Below are 19,258 nucleotides of genomic sequence, written 5' to 3' on the forward strand. Positions count from 1 at the left end.
CTTCCTGGAGACGCTGCAGGAGCTAATTGAATCTGGTTTGTAAAGCACTTGCAAAAGCACAGCCTAAATGCGGTGTCGAAGCCGGGGCTGTGATTATTGCAGCCAGCGGGAGCTGCCCCTCTCCTTCGATATTTATTGTTCCCGTCTCTATTTTATTTTTATGAATTCCACACATACTGGCGTATTTCTAAAGTCAACAATGCTAATAGAATTACTCTCTAAATGTGAGAGCAGGCACAGTGGAAAATGCCTTTTGCCAGAAAGCCGGCAGATAAAAGGATCTGTCAGCGGATGTCAGGTTTATTGCAGAGGGGAAGAGCAAATGAGATCTTGCCCGAGCGCGTGTCAGGCGGCTGGGGGCTCAGCGCAGGGCGCCTGGATGGCTCCTACCTCTCCTTCTTCCTCCCCTTCCTCCTCCTCCTCCTCCTCCTCCCCACCATGCAGGTGCTGACCTGCTCAGGAGCTCTGCCCTTGGGCTGCTCTTTCTGCAGGACATTTGATCTCCGCGATAATTAGCCGTATTTCTACAATTTCAGGCTCGGCACCGGAGGCGATTAGGCCGGCTGGGCAACATCGCTGCACGAGCAGCTCCGTGCAAGGTGACGGCGTGGCTGGATCACGCTGCGGTATCGCACAGCCAGAACAAACCTAACAGCTCCCCCGAGACGAGGAGGACGAAATTACGGGGCTCTGCCCGGCCAAAAGACCCCTGGGGGGGCTCAATGAACTTTCAGGTTCGGCTGCCGAATTTTTTCGTGCTTACCTAGGAAAGTCCCGGTGAATCCCAGTGCTAAGAAGCTGGAGATGACAAACAAGGTCCCTACGGCCAAGATGACCAAGCCTGAGCAATAAGCCCAGTGGCTGTCCAAGCCCTCCAGCTTCGGCTGGCTCTTCATGGCTTCTGTGAAGCTGTCAGAGAGACAACAAGGGCTGTTAATAGCGGCCACTCACTGCCAACATCACCCCCCTCTGGGAGAGGCAGAGCTTTGGGAGAGGATGCTGCTGGGGAAGACACTTCTCGGGGCCCTTTGGCATTTCTCAGGATCCCCTTTTCGAGTGGGAGAAGCAATGGTGAGCAGCCAGGGCTTGACCTGGGGCACTTATTTTAACTCGCAACCCTTGGTGGAAATGTCTTGGAAATGTCCTGGAAATGTCAACCCCACCGAAGCGCAATATGATGCAAAAAAAAATAAATATAAAATGCACAAAGACGCCCTGGCAAACGCTGGAGGCTGCGATGCCTCAGCACAGGACCTGGAGGACTGGGGAACAATCCCCCGGGTTATCTCGTGCTCCCACCCCCGTTCCTCTCCACCAAAACATTTTGCAGCTTTCGTGGGCTCGCCACGTGCCCAGGAGTGATTCATGGCTGGGGCCTGACAGTCAGGGGGAGGATGGGAGCAGCGAGAGGAAAATGCTGGATACACACGAGCTGCGCTTCTCGGCTCCAGGCTCAGGCAGGCATTTCGGGTCTGACCTCCCAAATGCTCGTTTGCGAGCGTAAAATCCGTGACCCCCCTGTCCTGGGCCACCCGAACTTTGCCCAGGAGCAGGGCTTGGCAGCCCTGGCGCCTCGCATAGCTCCGGTGCGAGCGGAGGGCTCCAAACGAGATAAGGCTGTGATTCAGAAATGCCCGTTAATAACAGGCAGATGAGATAAGAGCCCCACGGAGCTGCGTGCAGCGCCTCTCCACATGCTGCTGACACACGAGGTAGGAAACTCGGAGCGTTTTTTTTTTTGTTTTGTTATGTTTTAATGAGCACCCTGGAGGCTGAAATTCAAGCGGAATAACAGCACTCCTGCGCCCCTGGCCATCGCTGCTGCTCGTGCTCCCCGCTCTGCGTGTGGAACAGACCCGGTGGTTTCAGGGCTGCCAGCTCGTGTGATGTTATCTGCGCTGCTTGGGAGGGTTTTTTTCCTAACGTCCAGCTCTGCGAGCCTTGCAAATCCCTCGGTTTTCTTTGCTGCCCAAATTGGAGCTGAGAGTCCTGCCCGGGAAGCTGACAGAGCCGGGGCTGCACCTTGCGAAGGCTCGAGGCCGGCTGGCGAGGCACTCGCCAAGCAAAGCCCAGGATGATACTTAAACCTTACGGTGCACAGACCTGGCTGATACCTCTTGTTTTCCTTGGAGCTCGTTCCTACCAGGTTTCCTACTCTCTGGGAGCTTTTAGGCCCCCACAGCAAGCCATTTCATCCTTCAGCACGGACTAGAGCAAAGAAGCAAAACACAGAATAAATGTACTCTGCTGGGCAGGGAGCTGGAAGGAGCCTTGGAGAGCTCCTCCATGACCCAGCACGCTGCCCTCTGCTCTCCAGGTTCATCCTGGTTTTGTTTAAAATCAGTGCTGACGGGCAGGCACAATCCAGCAGCCTCACAGCCCTTCGCATCGCATCCCTGATGTTTGTTTTTCAGTAATAAAAGCGTCCCCGCTGAGGAAGCCCAAACCTGCGTCCCTGCTACCAGCACTGCCGGGGCTTGGATGGAAAGCCATCGCCCTGTGGGGATGCAAAAAGATGTGAGCAGGGAGGTGCAGAGGTGCTCAGAGGCTGCTTTTTTGCTCGGGATTAGCAGGATGAACGCTATCTTGCATCCTTGGAGCTCCCCTATCCTGTGCTCGTGACCTGCCTCGGCCTCGCAGCATGAGAAGCACGAACGTGGCTTCGAGAGCACGAACTGGCTGCAAAAGCAGCCGCGGAGGTTTTGCAACCAGCACGTGAGGCCGTTTGCTTTGGCGAAGCCGTGTCCCCTGCTCCAGCTGATGCCATCCTCCCTTCTCGCAGGCCTGCAGGAGCAACCCTCAGCAGCACGCCCTGCTCCGTGCCCTGCTTTGTGCCCTGCTGTTCGGCTTGCAGCTAGGCAGGGAGGCGTCTGCGCAGAGATAACGGGCTGCCTTGCCCTCCGGTGCTGCTTTCCACCTTCCTAGACACGCTCTCTGTTTGCATTAAACATGATGCGCGCCGGAGTTTTCAGGACTGGTAAATAAACCTTTCAAGCAATTTATGATGCCGGGCCACGACGAGCAGCACGGAGCCGTCAGCAGATGCAGTGATTGTGGCATCTGTGCCCGCTGCAGGCAGCAGGGGAGCCCCCCGGGGGCCACGGCTCACCCTCCTGGCAGGGGGAGGACGAGGCGGGGGCCGTCCCCGTCGTGTGGCACGAGTCCCGCGGCCACCCATCACCGGTCCCTTTCTCCATGTGCCTCTGAGTCACGTTCATCACAGCGTTTATTTCTGGCTGTGCTGCAAGGCAGCGTCCCGGCTCGGCACCCGAGAGGACGCCGCTTGCAGCCGGGCTTTGTCCTGGTACCTGGAAACGCTTTTGTGCGCCGAGCGGAGCGAGTGGCGTGGGGAGGAGCTGCCCTCCTCCCAGGGCAGGGATGGATGGGCTGTGACCTACTTTAATCGCATCCCCGGCTGCTGTCACGAGGATGCCAGTGATTGTGGGGTAGAGGGGGCCTGGGGGGTGCCCCCCAGCTTTGGGGAATGGAAATGGGGGAAACGGGGCTTCCCCCAGCATCTCCCCACGCGTACCTGCGGGTTTGCCGGCACAAACACCAGCGGCACCCGCTCCCTGCTCCATCCAAAAATCCCAAATCCAGCAGCTCTGGCCCAGCTGGCAGACGTGGCTGATTCCCCGACGGGTGCAAGCAGCCCCGTGGCCACCTGCACAAGCTCCCCGTCAGCGGGGTTTGCCCCAGGATGCCAAGGCAACCGGCGCTGCTTTCCCAAAACAAAGGGCGTTTGCTCAGGCACTCAGCTGTTGCTGTGCAGGCGGTGCTGCGTGGTGGGAATAAAGCACATGAACTGGAAAAGCACTCTGGAAATGGCTCCGCAGCGCGGGGACGGAGGTGTCACACAGCTGGAAGTGGTTTTTAACCCGCAGTGTGCTCAGCCTCGGGGGCAAGGGGAATACCGGGGGCACCGCTCCTCCCGTGGGGATGCGGAGGGGACCCGTGGCCAGGTTTGCACAAACAGGAGCTTATATTGCAAAAACAGGAAGTTAACCAAACCTGCAGCCTCAATGCATCCCCAAAAGCCACACGGAGCACGAAGCAAGCCTGGAAATGTGGTGAGAGAGGAGCTGAGCTTTTCAGCTCTCTGGGCCTCTCTCGGTGGCACACGGTGACCACATTTTGTAACCCCTTCCCCACAAAGCAGAGCAAAGACCTCGTCGAGCAAACTGGGTCGCTGCCGCAGCGCTCCCTTCGGCCGATCCCCAAAATCAGCCTGGAAACTGGGCAAGTGCAACTGGGGCAGAAGCGGGACGGGGGCTGGCAGGCAGCGGGAAGCGTCGGGGACGCAGGCGGCTGCGCGGCATGTCCCCGTCCCCGTGCAGGAGGCTTTGTTCCCCCTGGCAAAAGCAGGCAGCAGGGGGAAAATGGTCCAGCGGTGGCCAGCAGCAAGCACCGCTGCCTGCACGCCGCAACAAAAGACCTCGCTCGTTAAAAAAAATGAAAAAAAAAAAGGAAATAAAGCCTAAAACCATCCCGCCGATACCACCAGCAACTGGGAGCTCGGTCATCATCTTCACAGCTTCTTTTGCCAATAATGACTTTGCCTTTCTGCCAGCGCTGGGGTGCGTGTTATTTAGGTCAGCTCGGGGCTGGAGCAGCTTCTCTCCCTGCCCGGCAGAGGGTCCGTGGGGGGCACGAGGTGCTTTGGTCCACCCGGAGCTTTTCCCAGCCACGCTCAGCCTGCTGCTGGCAGCGTGGGTCGGAGGGGACGTGGGCTGCTGAGGGCCACGCTCAGTTCCCATCACGAGCGTGGTGACAAAACGCTGTGATACGGAGATCGATGCCGTTTACAACACGCTTGTTCTTGATAGCAGATCCAGGAAGTAAACAAGCTGAGCGTAAAAGAAGCGCACTGCTGAATGCCACCCGGCCCCTCCCAGGGCTGAATCGGGTCCCAGGGTGGGTTCTTTCTGTTGAAAAGGTGTTGTCCTTGCTCAGCCTCTGCAGGGCGTGCTTGGAGCAAAGGCACCACAACCCAGACACCCCCGGGGCCTCGCTCTGCATCTGCCAAATCCCCCTTTTGGCACACGTATGCGGGGTGGTGCTGTTACAGCTCGGAAAAACACCCCAAGGCCCCGAAGGTGGGAAGTCTGTAAGCTCCCCAGGTACAAAACCACCTGCACACGCCTGCTGTGGGATGAGGAGTTTGAAAAAGCATACAAAGGGGAGCAGGGGACAGCTCCAAAGGCAGCACCCCTGCCTTATTGTACAGTCAGAGCAGGGGAAGATGCCAACAAGGTGGCTAAACCCAGAGAGAGAGACACAGGATGGAAATGTGCAGGAGGATACAGAGGGGCATGTCCCGTGTCACAGGGTAACAGCCATGAACACAGTGCAGGCAGGCAGTGCAGAAGTTCAGGAGTTGTTTTCCCTGATAAGAGCCCCGGTGATGGAAGTTCCCTGCTTCTTGCCAAACGAACATCATGAAAATCATCGCTGCACCGAAGCAATTAAGGGTGCCTGCCTCGTGTGGTTGACTAAGCAGGTCCCCTCTGGTCACAGGTCACTCTGCATTGCTTCTCAGAAACACTCCGGGGCTGATAACGAAGCTCAGGGTTGGGAAGCACCTAATTGCTTAATAAGCATGGAATATTTCTTTTCTTACAACCAAGGTACCCCTTTGGATGGAAAAAATGCATGAGACCATCACGGCACCGACCTGGGGACAAGACTGAGGAAGGGGAGGCATTGGAGCTTGCAGCCCAGATGCCAACCTGCAGAATTTGTCTGCTCTTCCCTCCCCTGCCTCCCCATCTGGCTGGGAGCCTGCCAAAAATACAGCTGTGAAGAGGAAGCAGGTGTTTAAAAACAAAAGAGGCATCCTGTGGGCTCTCCAAGCGCTCCCCAGCAGCCCCTGCCCACAAAAACATCAGTGCAGCCGAGCAGAACTGACTTGGAGAAAAAAAATGATTAAAGGGGAAAGTGAAAGCACGAGAGCTGTGCCCCTCCTGGTGGAAGCAGCCCTGAGATGGCAGTGCCTGTGTCCATGGGTCCTTCTCTGGGCAGCTGGAGCCCAGTTTGGGGCTGGTTGCTGCCTTCATGTGAGAGCAGGGGGCAGGATCACGCCTTCCCAAACAGCACAGCCTCTCCTGGCTGGGGCTGTGGAGGGCTCACGGAGCTGGGGATGGAGCTTGAAAGCATCCCGTGGCTCCCAGGGGAAGGACTTGGAGAGCTTGGGGTGCAGTGCTGGGACAGCTCAGGCCTCCTTGACCCTCCCCATCGGTGCTCAGCCCCCAGGAGCTGGGATCGTCCCCCCATCAGCTGTGTTTTTAATTAAAGGCCGGGCTCAAGGCTTTGCACTGCTTCCCAGACAACAAGCAGCTGTGTCATCAGTGCCTGAGACTGCCGAGGCATTCCCCAGCGAAATCCAAGCGTGCCGTGTCACCGAGCCACGGGCACTGAGCCCCACACCGCCTGCACTCAGCGATGGCCACATTCACCGCGAGCTTTCTTGGGCTTTCTGCAACAAGAAGCAGCGGTGACAAAGGCAGAAGGGCAAGGGCAGGTCTCGGTGTCGTTTCCAGGAAGGCAGAGCTCTTAAAGACATGTGCAAATTCCAACCTGAGATCTCCGTGCCTGGGAAATTACCCGGAGCACCAAACAACCCATTAGCTCTGACCCTGGCATAATTGAATCTGGAAATTTAGTAGAGAGCCTGCCTCTCCTCACAGCGTTGGAGATAAAGCCTATCAGATCGCAGATAAATTGCTGGCATCGGGGAAATCTTCTGCAGCAAACCTCTGTGCTGCACTCAGAACGTCAGCGGACGTATTCCCATGGTGGAGGGCGCATCAGTCACACAGCACTATTAGCACAGGTAGCGTTTAAACAGATTGCAGATAAGAATTTGAAGAGGCTGCTCGCTAAGTGCACAGATAATCCCACTCTCCCGCACAGGAAATGGGGATTTCTTAAAAACAGGCTTCATTTTGGTCATTGTTTTCATGAGAAAATTAAAGGATTCTGCTCTTGGGTACGTGCCCGCAGCCTTCTTGCCACCCGGCTGCACGCAGGGCAGGGGAAACTGCCCCAAAAGAGTGGGGCAAGAAAATCCATGACACCCGATGGGTGCTGATGGTTTGCTCTCCTGCCCACAGCCACCTCGTTGCATCCCTCTGCCTGACTGGGGTGTTCCAAACCCCGGAATAAATCTGCTGGCTGAAGGGATCGAGGTAAAACCAACACGCTGGGGCTGGATTCAGTCCCCATGCCCTGTGGGGGCACCTCGTTGGGTTTCCATACGAAGAGTTGGATCCTTACCAGTGGCTCCGCACGCAGTTGAGCATCAGGATCACAGTGCCCAGGCAGTAACAGGCGGTGTGTGGAGAGCCGCAGACCCGGCTGAGCGCTCGCGTTTTGTGCTCCCATCTCGCCACCTGAAAAGACAAAAGGAAAGGAAAGGGGTGGTTGGGGGCGCTCAGCAAGGCTGAGGCTGCTCCAGGGCCATCGAAGCCAACGGGCTCGTGTGATGGAGCCTGGCACTGCTCTCCTACAAGGAAAGAAACAGACCCCAGAGCAGGGGACAGACCCCCAGCTCTGATTTCCCAGGCTGGGACCTGCCCCCAGCCACGCAGACCCTACCAGGCAGGGGCAACCCCTCCCAGCCCTCTTCCAGAAAAATCTGCAGCGCTCCCCCCAGCTCCCTCCAGGTAAAACCTGCCAGCTTGGCAGAGATAACCGCAGCCCTTGGGTGTGCTGAACCAGCTGGCCTTCGTCAGCGCTCAGCAATTTTAGCCATTAAGGGCTCGCCTCAGCTCCTCACCCATCTCCCAGCACCACGCACGCCGTTTGGTGACGTCCCTGGCCCCTCACATCTCCAGGGAGGTGTCAGCATCCCTGCCAGCGTGTGTCCCTCTGCCTGCAGCGTTAAGCTCCAGGTTTTGCAGAGCAGCAGAAGCTGACGGCCCCCTGCCCTGAATGCAGCTGGAGAGGTGCCCCCACGCCCTGGGAGGCTGCTGCATGCGGGTGGCTGGAGCCGCTCCCCAAATCCGCAGCTCTGGACCCACCCGAGTCATCACATCCCCGAGCCTCGCTCCCAACCCGATCAAAATCCCTACAGCTGGAATGTTTTCTACCTTTCCACACCCTGGTAGGAGCCAGGGGAATGTTTCAACATCAATTTGCTCCTTCGACACGCTGGGCTCTTCATTAGCTTCAAACACTCTCCGCTCCCTCGCACGGAGCCTGGGCAGCTTTGGGGGGCACCCACAACCCGGCCATTCACCCGTTCCGAGTAAATTTGGTAATTTAGTGGCTCCGTTGAAGCAGCGAGCAGGGAAGGGCGGCTTTGCAGGCACCGCTTTCTTCCCAGGCTGCTGCAGACACACAAAGTGCCGGTGGCGGAGGGGGGACAGCCGCCTTCGGGAGGGGAGCGAGATGAAAACCTCCGATAAGCAGGGCGCCGATTTCACATGCTGAGAGCTGATTCAATTAGTTATGCAATGATTGCTCCGAAATTACAAATCCACTCATGACAGAGAGAGCTGCTTCACTGCCTTTTCCTGGCTGGTATAAATAGTTTGTATTCTAAATTGAATTTAAAACACCGTGCGTCATGCTGCTGCTAAAACGGGAGCTGCTGTTTGAGCGCTGCGAGAGGGGAAAAAAGAAATATAGGGTGAGTTACCACCTTTGGAAAGGAAAAGAAGTGACCACACAGGTGACTGAGTCACAGCCAAAAACCACGGCCGCGTGCCGGCTATCTCTGCGAGCCTCCTAATTCCCTGGAAATTATTCTGGTGGCGTTTGCATGGGTGGCAGCTCCGGGCTCGCTCCGAGAGCTCGGCAAAGCATCTCAGCCAGTGGCAGAGCTGAGGCTGAGAGCTGAGGCCTCCAGGAGCCATCCAGGTGGCCTCGTAATTACCCTCGCTGCTACAAACGCTCGTCTGGGCAGCGAGAGAGCAAGACAGGGCAGAAGGAAGGAGCCTGTTTTGGAGCCCTTCGGGGCACCAGCTGGCTCCGTGCCGCTCCCGGTGCAGCCGAGCTCGTGCTGCATCGTGCAAACTCCCGGCTAGGAGCGAAACATCAACCTGTATTTGGTTGTTGCAGCCTCCAGATAGGACCCAGGACTCTTTTTCCAAGCACGCCACGAGCCCACGCATGAGTCACCAGCAGCAAAGCTGAGCGAGAGCCTGCGTGGAGCCTTCCCGGGGGGCTCCTGCCAGGCCCCGCGCTGGTATTTCGGCTTCCGAACAATTAATTTGTTCCGGTTCTGGTTCTGTTCCTCGAGCAGCTAATTAGTTCTGGCTCGGTTCTGCTTTTCTAATTTTAGTCATCTGCTGGCTAATATTAGCTCTCCTCCGACCTACGGCTACGCAGCTGGCTTCATGGTTTTATGAAACCATCAGCCGACGTGTTTTTATTTACTGCGCCGTGGACGCAAGATGGTTTTGGCACCCTCCGTGGCTGCAGCTATTCCTGGCACGGTGCTTGCTCCCCGGCCAAGGCTGGCAGCCCCTGCTCCCACCACCGTGCACGGCATCGGGACGGGGAAATGGAGCAACACAAAGTTTCCTGACTTTACCCGGGGGTCAAAGCAATAGAAACTAAAAATAAGGCTCTTTCTCCAAAGCCCTGCGCTTTCACTTTAGGAAAACTCGCTGATGGCTGTAAGCAGGTTTTGAATGTTTCCCCCAAAGCTCGTTATCAGAATAAATCAGCATGTGGATGTGGCTGCAAAGCCGGGTGGGCTCCTGGGCCCTGTGTTCTTCATTTTGGCAGGCTGCTGCTCCCAGGGCATCGCTCCCCCTGTGCGTAACGCGGGGCTGCCTCCTCCGAACACGAACCCAGCCATCTCCCCAACCGCCTGGGCAAGTGCGTAAACAGCACTGAAAGCACCAGCACGCATCCCCCGTGGCCGCCCTGCTAGGAAGAAGGAAATGTTCGGAGCTCTCTGTTCCTTTTTTTGGGGTGGGTAAACCTTCCCGAGCCACCTTGAGACGCGCCACAAATAGCCATTGGAAAAGCAATTTCATCTCACGAGCTTGCCTCCGCCGCTGATCCACGGGAAATGCTCTTTACAGCTTTGTGTGCATGGCAGACCATATCCTCTCATTAATATTTAGTATTTGTTTCAAGGAAATTGATTTATTTTTTTTTTGTCTGCCATCCAAGGAAGCTGGCTTTTGAGCGTGCTACATTTTAATTTGCTCAACCCCAGCTTTGAAATGGAGACTTTGTTCTGTTTCGCATGACTCCCCTTCTATATCTGGCTTGCCCCAGAGGTAGGGAACGAAACCAGACACCCCAAAGGCTGCTGATCAGCTGGCCGATGTCCTCACGCTGCCCCACTGCCTTAGCACCACAACACCGGGTGGGCACTAACTGAATTTAGGCAGGCGGCGTGCCTGGCGGGCTGGGATGGATCAGCAGCTCTCTTTCACAAAGGGAAACTGAGGCACTGGAGGGCCGAGGTGTGCAGCTGCTTCCCAGCTCTCTGGGATTGGGGTGATGAGGCTGTGCCCACTCGGGGAGATGCTCTGCCTCCTCCTGGGGATGCTCCTGCCCTGGCCAAGCATAAAAACGGTGAATGCACATGTCTGAGCTGGACGTAAGATGACAGTGAATAGGATATGTTGTCCCTCTTGTACCTGTCTCACAGTGTTAAGGGTTTTATCCCACCATGTAGGGGCAAGGAAACAGCCCACTGAGGGACACAAAACTCAAACATTTCACGAAAAACCTAGAGGAAGAATAATCAGTTCCCCGGTGCATCTGTGCACCCCAGTACCAAGACAGTGTGCGTGCACAGAGTGACCCCTGGATGCGTCGACAATTCAGCTCAAACTCAAAAACCTTAAGACAAGAACAACCTGAGCAATTTTTGTAGCTTTACCCTTCAGCCTGATCTCTCCTGGGCCAGCTTCCCACAGATGCTGGGCTCCACGCTGCTGCTGGGTTGGGAAAGACCCCGATGTGAGCTCTGATGGCTCCGTGTGAACACCTCCTGCAGCGGGAGGCATGCCCCTGCCAGCTCGTAATGCCACGAGAGTGTAGGAAATCTGACAGTCCCCTTAATGCTCCTCCAGAGACCAGGGGCACCAAATCGTTCCCCGGCTGTGAAAAATCAATTTTCTCATTCCGAATCCCTGAAATCCTTCATTAAAGCAGCATGACATTCCCCGCTCTCTGCCAGCACTTGGGTGCCAGAAAATGACCTTGCTTGCAGCTATTGCATTTATCTAACAGACAGGGAGAAAAGAGAGACGCCCGAGCACCCAAACTCTGACTCAGGCACTCACAGGAGTTACGTGAGAGCGGGGAGGACGCCACGATGCGGGGCAGAAATAACCGAGCGGGCTGAAAGCACACGGACACCGCGGGGCTGGGAGCCCTGGGGCTGGCTGACCTTTGGCAAATGCCGAACAGCCAGCGATTCTGGCTGTTCCAAGTAACTGCAGAGGAAATGAGGGTGGCCTGCCTGATCTCATCCCTCCTAACAAACCGTGTGCGAGCCCTCTGCAGCCAGCAGTGCTCGGGGTGGGTTTATTGGGCAGCGCTGGTTGAGCCAGGCTGAGAGCTCCACCGTGGGTTCCTGCGGCTGCTCGAGGCACGTGTCCTGCAGCTCCTCGGGGAGAAAACCTCTGCTTTTCCAGCAGACTGCAAACCCTGGCAGAGACAGGAGGAGGGAAGCTGCAGGGCTGATCCCGGGGAGCATCATGCCATCTTCCACGAGTGGTATTTCATCCAGAAAGCTGCTGCTCCCCTTCCCAAACGTGGTGAGGATGCTGTGTGCCCATGCGCAGCCCTATCCGAAATGCCCACCCCGGCACCAGGCACGGCAGAGGCTTTCCGAAGGCATGTGCTGCAACGCCCCGGGGACCAGCGTGCCACCAGCAGCAAGAACATGATTAGCGGGAGCTCTGGGCAGCGAAGGCAGGAGAAAAAGAACAGAACAAACCACGTTTTAATTTGTACAAGCTGGTAATTATAGTTGCTATCTGTCTGAAATCTCTATTGAGTTTATTTAAATATGTTCTCCATGAAGGCCATTCAGACAGGAATTATCAAGGTGTTGCAGCAGAGGAGATAATGCCATGCAGTTTTCAACAGATCAAGGGCTGATTAGGAGGAATTAATTAGCTGCTTAAACAGCCCTTGACTCGCTGCAGCAATTAGCCGTCCCCTCCCCTCAGTCACGTTCCTCGTGCAGCCGCGGCGGTGACACGAAGCGCCCGCCAGCAGAACCGCCGGCCCCACAGCACCGGTGAGCCAAGGATGTTTTTCCTCTCCCGGATTTTATCAGGCTGGTCCTTCATCACCCTCCATCCACCACCTCTCACCTGCTACGAGCCACCAGTTCTCAGCTGGGCTCCGCCACTGGCATCGCTCAGCAGCCTCGGCGCCCCGTGCCGCCGCAGCGCTGCCTGCCTCCCTCTGCTGGGCTGTCCCCTTCCCAACCTTTTCCAGAGGCAGGAGGAGAAGCTGGTGCTCAGCCACGAGAGCCCCTTCTGCCCCACGGTCCCAGGCTGCCAGCTCCTGGCAGCGCCCCAGAGGGCTCAGCTTTGTTTAATTGCTTCCTCCTGCAGCCGTGGCTCTGGACCGTCTGATCCGGAGAGCGAGTTATTGCTCTGAAGGCTTCTCAACTCGCAGGCACTCAATTACGGAAAGCCATGAGATGGTAATGGAGCCCGAAAGCTTTTTAGCAAATGATTAAAGCCCTGCAAAGTTCCCCCACTAAGTACTGGAGCAGCAGCTTCCAGTTCATGCAATTAAAACGCTGCAGTGATATTAGAAGAGACAGGCACCATATTAAGAGTTTCGTGTAAGCTGTAAGGCAACATAAGCCAGAGACTTGGCTTGTAAATGCTTCTTTTTTTTTTTTTTGTAACACACTGAGATGAGATGTAGGTGCTTTCAATGGCAAGGGCTCTGCAGCCCTGGGACCACCAGGATCAGAGAAGACCCGCAGTGGGGGCACAGAGGGTTTCCTACCACCCCGTCCCCAAAGGATGCTGCATCTCGGGGCTCAGGTCACACCCTGGGGGTTTTGGGCACCCCAAGCCTTGACACGTGTCCTGGGAGAGGAGGACAGGGTCCGCCCTGGGAGGCTACACCCATCAGTTTTCTCACTTTCCCCATCTGCACGATGGCAATAGCAGCTGTCGGCGAGGCGCAGCCCAGTGGAAAGGCTTAGCGGGTCCGCGTCTGCCAGAGCTCCGAAAGGAAGACGTCGGTTTGACTCAAGAAGACTTTTCCATTGCCTTCCATGAGCCCTGGGTGTGGGGTTTTGATGTTTGTTCCAGCCAAAAGAAACAACAGTGGGGCTTAGGAAAAAAGCCTGCGGTATGCAGGCAGTGTGGGAACAGCCAGCTGGAGCAGCACGGCCGCACGCACAGGTGACGGAGAGCTCCGCGAGGACACAGCCACACGTTTGCAGGCTCTGGCTATGGAAAGTGAGAGCAGCGAGAGCATCCAGGGGCTAAAGACGAGAAATATCTACAAGGGAAAAGGAGGTCGAGCTTCTCCCCAAAGCCCAGGGGCGGGTTTTGTGCTGTCTGTAAGGCATCTGCCGTGGGGTGGTCGGTGGGGCTGGGGACGGCTCCTCTCCGGCAGCACACGGTACAGCAGAGCTGCAGCACTCAGCTGTGCCAGTGTGACAAACCCATCGCCAAAACGTGGGAGTCAAGAAGAGGAAATTAGAGCTGAAGTGCTCCTTCTGGTGATTCCTGCCTGAAGAAGCCGCTGCGCCGCAGACGAGGGGTCAACGGGACCCAGGTTGAGGACTCCGACACGGGGAGAAGAGCAAAGTGCCTACACTTATTGAGAAGTAGAAAGATGAGCATAGAAGAAACGCAGCCTGCTTAAACCATGGAAGAGTTTTGCCTAAAAAAAATAAACCCACATCCTTCCCCAGGGAAAGTAACTGGACTGAAATGGCACAGGTCACCTCAGCGAACGGCCTTGAGGTGGGGAAACAAAACAAGCCGGCAGGTAAACAGATAAGGGTTTCGTAAGGACTGGGTACGCTTTACCTCAAAGCCATCCCTTGAGATTACCTCCACACGAGTCTTTACCTTGAATCCACTCATGATAAACAGCTAGATAATAAATTTCATTTCTCTAATAGTGTTTATGGGATTTGTCAGAGGACCATCTCATTAGCCGCCTGCAATAAAAACAAGCGCCCTGCTTAGCGTGCGCCGCGGCAGCCCAGGGCCTGCAAATGTTCCATGAGCAATATCCTTTCCTCTTCAATAAAAACAAAACCGACACGGAATACGGGCCGCATTCGCTAGCAATTTCCAACACAAAATCTGAACGGCTTCTCCTCGAGGCAAGGAGCTCATGATTTATGGCCGAAGGGCTGGAAGCCGGCGGCAGGTGATTTCGCGTAACCGAGGCCTCGCTGCGGGAATTCGTCCTGGCAGCAGGAACCCTCGCGAGCAGCTCCCCAGGACAGATCTGGGAAGGATGATGCTCTGCAGCCGCAGGGATCGCACGGCCCTAACAGGCTCTCCCGGCCAACAAACCCCGTGGAAAAAGTCTTAAGAAATAATGACTTCTCCAGAGCGCAGCACGGGTTGTGGGAGGCCCCTTCCAGCCCGTCTGGGATGGGGTGTGGATGGCCCAGCTTTGGGAGGGGTGCAGGGGGATGCGTGCCCTGATGCAGTAATGCATCCTAATAAAAGAGCCTCCTGAGAGCAGGGAAAGGCAGAGGCTGCACCTACACGAGTAGCTGGGGCAGTGCCAGAGCCCACAAGGATGGCGAGTGCTGCTGGGTGAGCGGCTCACGTGCAGGATGGTGAAGCATTTTCCCCAGGGGGGATTCTGCATGTTTTATTTTTGTCTTCTTCCGTGCTCAGATGACTTGGCCCCCACCCTGCTTCCCATCGCACTCAGCTCCAACCGAACCGAGCCAGAAAGCCGCACGTCTCTTGCTTTCATACATTTTTGAAGCTCGGAGCGTTTTCCCCGAGCAGCACAGCCCTGGCTTTGCTCATGCAGTCAGCAGAGCAAAAATTGCCTTCCCAATCCACCTGGAAGTGAAGGTGCGTGTCAGTCCCTCGCTGGTTTAACTGTTCTGCCCATCTCACGTCCTGTACTCACTTGTTTTTTATGTTTTTTTTCCTGTTGCTCATGCTCACGCAGCACTAAATAAGCAAAGCTGGGGAAAGTGCCTGAAGTGCTGTGCACGCAGCCGCTGCCCTGAACCCGGCCGTCCCCCCAGAAGACCCATTTCCAAACAAAACGATCCAACAATAGCACTGACGGTGTTTGAACTGGCACCAGTACATAAAGACGGGCTCTGTGCTGCACCACGCGGACAGCGAGCGCTCGGTACAAATGCCACGTTAGAAGACAGCAAACGTCTCTCTTTTTTTAAGACTTCCCTTCTATTTTTGCACCTCCACTCTGCTGATTTCCAAATCAGGCCCTGGGTCCCAGCTGATCCACAGGGCGAGTGCCTCTGAAGGCGCTGCAGACGTCAGTGCCTTGGGTTTGAGATGTGGGCATAAAGCCTTCTGTCTTTGTCACAAAGCTTCCCCTCTGCTTTCCAAAGCCTCCCAATTACTGCTGCAAACCTGCAGCTTCAAGCACGATCGCAGTTGTAAATAAGGCCAGCCTGATCAAAAAACTGCTATCCTAGCCAGAATAAAAATGGACAGACTTCAGCAAATGCATCCAGAAATATCCTTTACCGAACCAAGACAAACCTTTCCCGGTTCCAGCTAAAAGGAGATTGAGGTCACCCAACGACTCCCAACATTTCTTGCAGCTCCTGATTAATTACAAAGACGCTTCCATAAAGCTACCCCGGAGGTGTCAGCTACTGCATGTGGCTCTTTGCTCTCCCCTGTGACCCACTGCAAGCAGAAGCATCTCAGGATGCAAACACATCAGCACACAAACACAGCCCCACGTGCTGCCCGGGCTCTTCTGTTTGCTGTTTTCAGGCCCGGGCATCGTCTTTGCAGTTTGCTCTCGTTAATAGGCTTGCTTGGATTCCAGCTCAGCCCAGCTCATTACCCACCCCGTCGAACCCGACACTAATTCAGGATCACTCCCATCGCTCCAAATAAATAATAAAATTGCCTCCACGCAGGGGTTGTTTTCTTCCTCTCTCCCCCTAATGCAGGTCTGGTAGCATCTCGTGTATCTGTTAATGAAGTCCATTATAGCCGGAGTTTCTCAGCAAGTAAAAATTACAATCATTAGCCAGTGACTGACGAGAGACAGCAACACCATTTCTGCCCAGGCTGGCAACAGCAGTACGCCGAGTACGCGTCCCAGCGAGTCGAGCCTTGCTCTCCCGGCACACGGTACCCAATGTTCTTCATTAGCACCGCTCTTTCTAATGGAGCGAGGCAGCGTCCTGCGGCAGGTCGCAATTACCCGCAACAATTAATTCAGGGAGAAACAATGACGGGCATCGCTGAGGCACGTTTTGCAGCAGGGTGGCCAAACGGTGAAACGGGAGAGGGTCGGGAACATTTTAAAGCCCCCAAACCAATCCGAGCGGGGGCCACGGTAGAGGAGACATGACTGGCTTCCTCGTGAACCACTTTGTAATTTTTGTTTTAAATAGTAAAGAAACATAATGATTATTATTTTTTTGGTTGCGATGCTGTAACGGCCAGGACCTGCAGTCTGGGACCAGGACTTCTTGTCCCATTTACACACAGCACACAAAGCCGGTCTGCTTCTCCCTCAGCTGTAGCCGCTCTCCTGCTGCCCTTTTGTGAAATTAGGGCTTAATTCCCTGGAATAAGCCTGCTAATAAGGCCTCCCAACACACCCATCCTTCTGGACAGCGTGTACCCGCTCAGCGCTCTCCCAGAGGCTCTGACGGGCGGGAGGGAGGAGGAGGGGAGGGGGGGGAAGAATAAATATGCCTGGCAGAGCACAAAATGCCACAGAAACCCTACACCCCTTCACAGAGGAGTGAGACTTCGCTGGAAGAGAGGTACTCGGTGCTCCGGGTACCGCGCTCTGTGGAGCGCAGCCTCCGGCCTAGGGCCTCCGGGCCTCCCGGGGCCGAGCGTCTCACGTTCCCTGCTCCGTGCTAAGCCTCCCCTGGGAACATCTCCCACGGTGCCGAGGACACGCATGTTTGTGATGCTGCTGGCGTCCCCGGGGCCAACAATAGCGAGGGACACTTCGATCTTTATGTAACGCGGGCGGCCGCGCGCTCCCTTCCCCGTGTCCTCGGGGAGGGGACGTTCGCACCGCCCGGCACAACACGCAGGGCCCCGGCCCAGGAAAGCTTTTTTTTAACGTTTTGGGAAAAGGATGTAGCCTCTTCCCAATGGAATTTCATTTTATTTTAATTTTGTGCTTCCACTTTGTCCAGGCTCCAGAGGAGACGGAACAGTGCAGGTCTTACCGGGCATGTGGAGCTGCTTATTAGGCCAACGTGTGAGTGAAATAAAGTGAAATAAAGTGAAATAAAGCTCGTACTAACCAGCTAAAGGATTAAATACAATAACCAACCCCTTCAGGATTGCTGCTGTTATAACTGGGGCTCCTGTGGGTGCTTACGGGAGGCCCCAGCTGCCCCCACGTGCCCCTAGGTACATATAACCCAAAAGCCAAGGGAACCATCAGTGCCCCCCAGCCCAATGATGTGCACTACAGGGGAGCTCCTCCTCTCTTTTGAAGCCTCAAAGCCCAGCGCTACAACACATTTAAGCCCTACATATCATGCCCAACCTGGTTGGAGTCGCTGTGGTGGTTTTACCACACATCTGCACTGGAGCACAGGTCCCAAAAAGGACCCAGGACCCCCGTGCACCCGCACAGCTTGCCCTTGCAACACGGCTGCAGCAGGGACCTGCGCTCCTGCCGGTCTCTGCTGACGGCTACAGGCAGGAAAATAATGTTCCTCAATTGGGCAATGCATTTATTTTGGCTTCCGAGTACATCCATCTCTGGAAAAATGATTGCACGCCACGGTCTTGAAATGAAACTAATTCATTTCTGCTCTCCAGCCTTGGGAATCAAATGAGTAACTCTGCAGTCATTAAAACAACGTCCTGGTAAAAATAAACAGGAAAGGGCACTTAGTAGGAATGCTTCGCAGTTAAAAATACTGTATCTCAGCTGAGCTCATTCGGTTTTTAGTACGAAGAGCCACGCGTGCCCCAAGGTGCTGTGATCTGGGATTACTCCAGGCCTGTTTCACACACACACGTAGCCGTGCTCCCCATGGCAATGGGGGGTGAAAGAGATGTTTCCATGGCTGTTTCCATTGCTTGGCACACCTCGCAGCTTCCCTCTCACCACCATGAGCATACAGGGTTTTATTATTTCACGTGGACCCTTGTAGAAAACTTTGGCTCTCCCACCTCAGCGCCATCTGAAATCCAAGACCAATCTGGGATACCAGAGAGCTGGAAAGAAACCAACTTCCCAGTGCAATCCAGGCACAGATGGAAGGGTTTTTTCCCACTTCAAACCCCCCCATGGGACTTTATGGATTGAGCACCTAGTGGTGGACTCACCACTGAAAACACAGCTCTGGGGGATGAGGCAAGAATAGAAACATCAGGGCCATGTGGAGCGATTTTGGGTCCCTTGTCTCTTCACTCATGGGGTGGAGGAAGCTAAATTTGGTCCTTCTAAAAGGGGTATTTCTATAGCAAGGGGGAGGCTCCATCCGGAGGTGGTCACAGATAGCACCAGGAGGAGCTGATGCTGGATGAAGGGCAGGAGGTGAGAAAAGCAGGCAGAGTACCATACCCGATCATAAAAGCTGCGTGGACTTTTTCCTTCCCTGAAAACGTCTTTGTGCTTTTATGGCGAGGAGCTGCCACAATTACAGCTCCTTTTTATAAGCGAGGCACGAGGCAGATAATGAGCAAACCTCCCACCGCACAAAGGTGGCGGCGAAGGTGTTCTACAAGCCCTGATGGTCAGGCTTTCCTGCAACGGCTGAATGCAGAGAAAATTGCTAAAGCCCATCTCTATTTCACCCACTTGAGGCTCACAGCCTGCTTTTTCTTCCCAAAAGTGCAAAAAAAAAGGATCACACCGAAGTGAATGTGCCCACGCAGACTGCGAGTGAAAGCCCTTCAGCCAGCCAGACGCCGCTCGCACGCCCCGACCTGCAGAACGAGCCCGGCACTGAATCATCTGCTCTGGAGGAGTAAAATGGGGAACAAAAAAGGGTTTTCAGGGAGAAAAAAAAAAAAAAAAAAACACAACACAACAAGATATAGTTAAATCTGGACAACTGGGTCATGCACCGAGGAGGTTCGTGATTGCGGTGGGACATGGGAAGATGGAGAGCTCCCCTCAGCCT

The 19,258-nt window shown here is 55.2% G+C and overlaps 1 protein-coding gene across 5 annotated transcripts in view; it reads right to left on the reverse strand.

The window, feature by feature from the left end:
- PEMT (phosphatidylethanolamine N-methyltransferase) overlaps window positions 1-19,258 on the reverse strand; it is a 39,100-nt gene that overhangs the window by 10,381 nt on the left and 9,461 nt on the right. For all 5 annotated transcript variants that reach the window (XM_082772528.1, XM_082772527.1, XM_082772526.1 and 2 more), the window contains exons 3-4: window positions 7,276-7,391; window positions 764-909 (exon numbers count right to left, since the gene is read on the reverse strand). In XM_082772528.1, coding sequence (XP_082628654.1) covers window positions 764-909; window positions 7,276-7,391 — 262 coding nt within the window. The remainder of the gene's footprint in view (window positions 1-763; window positions 910-7,275; window positions 7,392-19,258) is intronic.

This window comes from Aythya marila (genome assembly GCF_965140915.1).
Source record: "Aythya marila genome assembly, chromosome: 15".
In the NCBI taxonomy this organism is placed as follows: Eukaryota; Metazoa; Chordata; class Aves; order Anseriformes; family Anatidae; genus Aythya; species Aythya marila.